Source organism: Zerene cesonia, chromosome 7 (assembly GCF_012273895.1).
Source record: "Zerene cesonia ecotype Mississippi chromosome 7, Zerene_cesonia_1.1, whole genome shotgun sequence".
Classification (NCBI taxonomy): Eukaryota; Metazoa; Arthropoda; class Insecta; order Lepidoptera; family Pieridae; genus Zerene; species Zerene cesonia.
Window position 1 is genome coordinate 120,822 of NC_052108.1, and position 8,740 is coordinate 129,561.

General features: G+C 33.0%; 1 protein-coding gene across 1 annotated transcript in view; it reads right to left on the reverse strand.

The window, feature by feature from the left end:
• The window catches only part of LOC119840729 (alanine aminotransferase 1-like), a 21,568-nt gene extending 14,791 nt beyond the window's left edge, over positions 1–6,777 (reverse strand). Inside the window, exon 1 of the mRNA XM_038367447.1 lies at positions 6,632–6,777. Within this exon, the coding sequence (XP_038223375.1) occupies positions 6,632–6,751 (120 nt within the window). The 5' untranslated portion in view covers positions 6,752–6,777. The remainder of the gene's footprint in view (positions 1–6,631) is intronic.
• Between the last annotated feature and the right edge of the window lie 1,963 nt (positions 6,778–8,740).

Sequence of the window (8,740 nt, forward strand, 5' to 3'; positions counted from 1 at the left end):
ATATGTCTGTCAGTCAAAAAGAGCAGACGGCAGGTGCCATTCGACGCAGCGCCGCGGGCTACGCCTGATAGAAATGCTCACTGGAAAATCTATCACATGCATGTTTACGAAGCCATTTCTAACAAAAAAAAACTATTTCATATTGAGTTTTATTTACTTAAGTTTGCTATTTATTAACAATTCGCCTGGATGATACGCTACCATTGTTCATATCCTTTATATTCTTGGAGTTAAGTCGAATGTTACTAAAATATGGAAATTGTTTTGTGAAAATAATTATTTGTAACAATTTACTCCCAAGTGTTTCGCGGAAAACAAATCTTACTCAAATGTTTATTACGTTTCGGACAGAATCCATTAAAAAATCTATCGACCATTTGTATTTGCAGTCATTACGGCGGCAGTAAAGATCGGCGTCGGCTATAAAAGGTAATAAGGGATTACAAAGTCGTAAAGGGCATAATTTTGGGTCCAACAACGATAAATGGGTCGGAGTCGCCGGATAAATATAAAAATCACGTTATTACATTAGCCGGGTCACTGCGTACATTATACCATTTTATGTTGTTCTATTAATCAATCACGCGATGAATTGTATATTATTAAATAAACGTTATCATGCAATAAGACAAGATTTTTTTTTGACGTAACAAAAATGTATTCGACTATTTGGAACCGTTACGTTTGTTTTTCTCATAATTTAACTCTTAGCAAAATGTTTTAAAGCATGTAAAACCATACACGTGTTACACATTGCTATTTCATCTTTAAAATTAACCTCTAAAATTATGTGATGTACCTTCTTTAAATTTTATATCTCATTGATTAAGCAGAGTACAACCTGGAGATCGAATTAAATCATAAATAAATCATACTAGTCATAAACATCGTCCATAAAATGTTATCTTATTTATATTGTAAATATTACAATGTTCACTTGTAACAAAGTAAATATTTATTTATTTATTTATTTATTTATGCTTTATTGTTTTGGAATAATTACAAATTGAGACTTAACCTAGGGAACATTATCACAAGTGGCGGTCTTATCGCTAAATAGCGATTTCTTCCAGACAACCGGTTGTACTAAGAGAAGTTAAAATAGAGGATAGGAGTAGGGAAGAGCATAAATATAAATATATATACTACTATATACGAAAAAAAATAAATAAATAAAATTTCTTATATAAACTTCAATACAGTTTAAATATATATTATATTATCATACATATATACATACACAAATAGATGTAAATAGCTACATACATAAAAATAATGAATATAATAAAAAGTGAAATATAATGAATATCATAAAATTAACAGCTTATCACAATGTACGTTTAAAAATTAACAAATATATATTTTATATGAAGGAGCTGATGATAATAAATCATGCATATTCTAAGTACCAACAAAAACAACATAAACACAAAATACGAAAACAATAATTTAATCATATTTCACAAAATGACTTATAATAATATAATTATGTGCACCCAATAACATATTTTAGAGTTACAGTTATTTATAGAGTAGATTAATAATGTATATATCGAGATTAGAAATTATGCTATGTAATAGTCATACATCCACTGAAATGTTTAACTGAGTGAGCGAATTCGGTTCTATTTCTAGTTATCGCCTACAAACTCCTTAAAATAAAACCTATAAAATTGTAAAACTGGTGATCCGTTTCAATAAAGCCAAGTAGTAAAAATCACTAACGCAAGATAAAGGCGTCTGCGATAAATCGTCGGTCAGAGACTGGACTAATGAGTGGAGTCTTATATAATGAAGTTAGGATCGATTATCCCGGTCGAGCCGCTGGCCGCGGGCCAAGCGCGTTCTTGGGAACCTGCTGAAGCCTCGTTCTTGAGATGTATTTAAATCGATTGCACACGGTAAGGCGGTGTTTACATGAACGTGTTTGTAGAGCACTCTATTAACGCTTTATTATCAATGTCTCCCACAATGTCTAAAAATACTATATGTTACAGAAGTTTTGTACGTGGTAGTCGAGCACGCTTCGGCACGAATTGGGCCAGCTCGCACCGGGGAAGTACCACACCCCCACAGAAGACCGGCGTGAAATAGCATTCTGCTGTGTTTCGTTCGGTGAGTGGGGGAGCCGGAGGCCCATATCCCTTTCCTTACCCTTCCCAGTCCTTTCCTTTATTCCTATCGCCAATCCTTTCTTAATCCCTTCCCAAAAAGTCGGCAATCCATTTGTAGAGGCGTAAGGTCTGCAATGGACCTTATGCCACTCCAAATGTTCATGGGCGGTGGTAGCGCTTACCATCAGGCGTCCCACCAGCTCCATTGCCGACTGTAACATAAAAAAAAAAGTTCCAATAAACATTTTCACGAGAATTTTGTATATTAAAGAATTTGGTACATAAGTGTCGAGTACTCTATTATATACCTAATTCTTTAATTTTTAAATGTTAAAGTTTGAGAGTGAGCACTAATTAATCCAAAAATAGGAGTCGCGGAACTCAAGAAATGAAATTCCTGGAATTATTCCGAAGCATTATGATTTATACTATTTGTCATGATAATAGAATTTGAGCGCGATCGCTGGAGCGTCTTGCGCGCGCTCCGACCAGCCGGAATATCGGATTATACCCAATACCGAGAGGTTTTAATGAGACAGCCTGTGGTGCGTGGTGTTGCGTATAAATTGTTATTAAATCAAGAAGCATTATTCATAAAATACAATATACAAATATTTTTAAGAATATTGTTCCTAAACATTAATTTAAAGGTTTATAAAAGTTCAGAACAAGTCGAGGATAAGGCAACATATGTCTTTATACGTTGCAGCATGAGGCGTTTAAACTCAATGTAACAAAAATATTTGATTAAAAGCATCCACACATGCGCCTCCTTGTACCAACGTATATTCGTGTACCTCTATCAATTGCGATGATATTTTAAAAGCGTTTTTATCAGTCTTATTTACGTAATATAGGTAAATAAACCGCAGAAGATTTGTTCCGAGAAGGTCGAATTTCGTCTGTTATAACCAATTATATATTTTTTTAATATTTGTATGAAATCCTGCTTCGTATACAGCCAGCCTTAGGATATGTAGGATGTAGGAACTGACCTATGCGATGGGTTCCCGCCAACTCGGTAATATATTGCCTAGAGGACAATCAGGGTTTTTGTAGAGTGAAATAAAATTGTCAACAAAAGGCTTCGGTTGTGCTGACTCTTCTTTTGTCGGTTCGGTTCGAATTACATCGTGTTTTTCTGTATTTGCCTGAATGCAATTACCATTTATCTTTTGCAAATATTATGTGATTATTTGCGGATGTCGTAAGCTTTTATAAATTCAACGTTTATTTACAATATAATGCCGTTATGTGTCGTAATGTTGTGTAATTTTTTAACATATGTCTAAGCTTTTGTTAATCAAATGTATATTATACAGCTATAATAAATTTCCTGACATATTTCTTACCATTTTAATAAATAGGATAAATATATAATGACATATTATGTTTAAGCCGTACCAATATATTTCAATATAAAAGCGGAACTGCAATTTTAATACAGAAAAAAACGTTAACAATTTTTACATCAAACAAGTCATTGGCTAGATAGCTTCCGAAACAGTCGGTTAGTCGGCAAACAAAAAAGTTTCGTCCACACAATATGGAGGTAAAACGAGGTCCATTGCATTTTCCAACGCTCCATTCGAAATTGATGTTTTCGGTCAAAGGTAACCGAAAGAAATGGGCCACTAGCGATCACAATAGCTGGCATCTGCCGCTGGCGGCGGCTGCACTGCTGGTGCACGCCAGCTGCCACTGTGCACGACACGTAACGTACCAATACATATAGTTTACTTTATTTTAACCAATTTGAAGTACTACATGTTATTATTTTAGAGAACCTATGTAATATTTTTCGTCAAGTTTTGGAGTCTGTGAGCCGTAATTCATCCCTCCGTCCTCATAACAATAACTTATTTTTCTAAAATCGAATAAAAGTAAACAGTGTAGTCAATATTAATAACATCATTTGCAGCTCAATTAATATAACAATCTATAATATATCAAGGCAGATCAACAAAAAAATATGTTATATGTATATATATATATATATATATATATATCAGGTTATATATACATATATATATATATATATATATATATATATATATATATATATATATATATATATATATATATATATATATATATATATATATATATATATATATAACCTGAGGACTGTTATATTGAAATACAAATATGTAATAAAAAATTATGTATGAATATGTGCCTATCTTTTAACAAACCACCAGCACCAGGGCTATTTCAGACGCCATAATATTTAACTACTTCACGAAACGATCTTATGTAACTCCATACAAATTTATCCTTGTATGTGGTAGTCGAGCACGCTTCGGCACGAATTGGGCCAGCTCGCACCGGGGAAGTACCACACCCCCACAGAAGACCGACGTGAAATAGCATTCTGCTGTGTTTCGTTCGGTGAGTGGGGAAGCCATATCCTTTTCCTTCCCCTTCCCAGTCCTTTCCTTTATTTCTTTCGCCAATCCTTCTTCATTCCTTCCCAATTTAAAGTCGGCAATCCATTTGTAGAGGCGTAAGGTCTGTAATCGACTTTGCGCCTCTACAAATGTACATGGGCGGTGGTAGCGCTTACCATCAGGCGTCCCACCAGCTCCATTGCCGACTGTGACATAAAAAAAATATATATATCCACTATTAAGTTAAAATGTAACACATTTTTCTATGTATACTTGATATTTCATAACGTTATAGCTGTTACAATTTATATGGGGCGTTCATGAAAAATAAAAACTTCTAAATTGCTTAATTTAACAATTAAACAAAAAAAATATTAATACATCTACGTATTCATTATTAATTTATATTCATATGTTTAAAGTATGTATTCTAAACTAAGTTGCTCTTGACGTTAAATCATGCATATGGCGCCATCTAGTCACAAACTGGTCAATCAAGCTAAACATCAGACAAGACCTATAGAAAAATATATACATTAACTTGAGTCATTGAAATCCTACCTATTTAAGGTGTTAAATATTTTTCTAGATGTGTATTAAAATAAAAATTCACTCGCTGCACTTTTATTTACTTATTAAATTTACGACTGCATTCGGAACACCATCGTCGGTAATAGTTTAAGAATCTAAACATCCAAAATGCAGTTTCATCAAGATAACTATAGAAAGTATAAATTATGAACTGTAATATTAAAATTAAAATCATGAGCATATCAAAACGAACTAAACAATAAGCGAAACATTCCGAAAAGTACTGCATAATATTCGCAAACAACGTAAACGCGTACGTAAGAGAGCGATATGGATTAAATAAAGCGGAGTTTTGAACAAAAGGCCGCAATGTATTGTGATAACGTATCGCTGGCGGCGCAAACACGCAGATAAATCTTGCGAGACGAGCCCGTCGCGCCTGTCTCCCGAATGTCTGCTTTTATTGTTCCGCCCGTGACGCGTGTACACTCTACATACATAGCTGTATATAGAATGAATCTTAATCGTAAAAGGTACATATTCTTACAATTTCTGGATTGTTTGCGAGAAGTTGGTTATGGGCGATGGAACAGCTTTCTACTTTAGTATGGTTCTTTAACTGGTTTTGTTATCTATAAACTTGAAATTTTGAATATATACGATTTGTACCTAGAATAAAATAAAAATTATCATATAAAATAATGATAGATATGCTTATGTGACATACTTATTACATCCGACTTTGGTTTTGAAATTGATTCCTGAAATAAGACACACCGATTACCCGTATGTACCACGGGCGCGCCTTAAATTAGTCAAAAAACTTTTTCACTAAAGACTTATTTTGATCGGCATAAAGCTTTGACTGTAGCGTATACTGAAATAATACCTACACTACCTTACGACTGAATTTAATTCCGACCCGAAACGTAAGCATACATAAATAATTTGTTTCTTTGATAAACAATACTCGGGACCGAACTAAAAGCACCTTACAGTATAATTCAAAGGAAATAAAGACAATAAATTTATAGCAGTAGACCTCCGAGAGGACACGCTGTACGCTCAATCTCGACCCTCTGTCTCCATAGGGCCCGCTGGCTATCATTCTTAGAGGTTATTTATTGGTCAATATAACGCGTGTTTAATCTTTTTATCAATAATTAAGTAGTTTTCTTTTATCTTTATTATTATAGATCGTTTAATACTTGCTGACGAATATGTTCAGACTCAAATATTAATTTATGGTGTTTTTTTTTTAATGAAACCGTCGAGAACCGTCTATCTATTAAAATAAAAAAAACCATTGAATTAAATTATCCAATCTGTCTGTTTCTGTTATACATATAAGGACAGACAGAAAGAAAGATGGCGGGAAGCTACTTCTTTATACTAGGAAATTATAATGTGTATCTCATTCACAATTCTTCAAAACATAAGGAAATTCCTATCATACAACGGTACATATCCTATTATGAATCTAATAAAAATATTATATACTGATTCCCACTATCCTTACGCTTAAATAAAAATTTGAAAATGGACCTCATTTACCTAGGAAAACAATTCAAAAAGAAGTTGGTATATCATACAAACCTTCTCCAATTCCCGTTCTATCTGCTGAGCCCTGTCCACGATGGGCCCGCGCACCGCATACCGAATATTCAATAACTTTTTATTTAAATTATCACTAGTTAAACACTTTTCTAACTTCATGTTTTTTCTTTCTAGTTAACTGTCTAAACTGCGCGCAAACTGCAGAAACCTGTATTTATATTTGATCATTGCAATACGGTGATTCCCATCTCAGATTTACCTAGTCGTATTTACAATCGATATATTGACTGTTATGTAATTAGTTCTTATGTAAATAGGTCTTATTGGAAATTATTTAGCGGGAAATTAAAAATTATATGCACTGTTTTAGCGGGAATAAGACAATGACGATGCACTGCTATTCATTATGATTCTTCATATAGATTAGAATATTTAATGCAATAAAGTAGATAAAATAAAATATCTCATGTATAAATTTCAATAGAAATTACATATTCACCGCGATCAGAAGTAAAGTGAAAGAAAGATAAACATAATTCGAATTTATTTCCATGCATGTAAAGTTTATAGCCAATATGAGAGCTATTTTAATAATGTTGGTGGAAAAATATTGGCATGATTTTATGAACAATGTTATTATTTCCCAATACCCTACATGATTTTTCATTGTTTGCGTAAATTAGAATTCGTATTATTACATTTCAGAATTATGTTATTTTCTAAACAAAAAACGTTATTCAAGATAATGTCTCAATACAGCGAGTCGTTATCAAATTTTCATTTACTTTTCCTGGTTTTTTGTTAAATTTTCGCAACAAAACATCCCGCTTAATTAAATTATCAAATCTAATGAATCTATTCTAAAATTGATAAATTAGTTCAGTCGTATTACAGTGACCTAATACTCTCACTAAACCCATTAATACATATGTAACAACAACCAGTAACGACGTAAAAGAAAACAAGAAAACTAGCCATAAATCTACAGTAATGGAAGTTTCGATAGAAGCACTTCTATTGAATTTTCCCAACAAATTCAGAAACAAAAAGCCGCAAGAAAAAACACTTTCGCACGCAAATATTTCATCCCATATCCCATAACGGTGTTTATCCGTTTTATGAACAGGAAATTTAGGAAATTACCGAAAATTTTCGCGACACCCGCGTGTTTCGGAAAATGGCCTGTATCAGTTGGTAATAAGGCGTATTGTCGTGTTACGAAATTGGCATTCAATCGATCTGCGGCGGCTTTCCTTGTGTCGAAAATGTATGCTTTTAGGGTTGGCATAGTTGGGTAATTTCATATATATATTCCGTAGGTATGCGTAATATAATTATTAAATGACGGGATATAAAATTAAATACATTTACCCAGAGTACCGTAATATTTTGTTTATTTAAAACAAATACGCTAATCTCAGAAACTACTGGACCGATTTCACATGACCCCTTGTCATAAGCTAAACTACGGGCGTAGCCGAGCGGACAACTAGTTACATTTCAAGTAAATTGTATCATTAATTTTTTGCCACAATCTGTATGGGGCGGCCTAATAAATATATTGTTTAAATTATTAGATAATTGTTCGTTTCTATAGCATCCCTATATTACATATTATTTGTTTGCTCTATTAATAGATTATCCAGAAAAATGAAAAGCAATATTAAGGCGAAATGAAACCATCTTATAATGATACAGAATAATTATCTTTGCAATTTAGCGGATGATAGGTAACGGTTTTAAATTTTGCAATGTAACATCCTACTTCCTACTAATATTACAAATGCGAAAGTTTGTAAGGATGTGTGTGTGTTTGATGCTCTTTCACGCAAAAACTGCTGAATTTATTGTAATGAAATTTGGTACGTAGACAACTGGACAACTGGAATAACATATAGACTTTTTATCCCGATATTCCTAGGGGACACGGACTTACGCGGGTGAAACTGCGGGGCGCAGCTAGTATTTATGTAATGTAATTATGGTTAACAAATAGTTGAACTGTCAAATATATCAGAACTAGATATTTTTTTTAATGGGACACAAAAGACACTACACAGCTTTCTAGAGAAAATAGTTTAAAAAAACTAAAAAACACGCTTTTCAAGCACATCAAACTAAAAACTATAAAATAATTTTTAATATAAG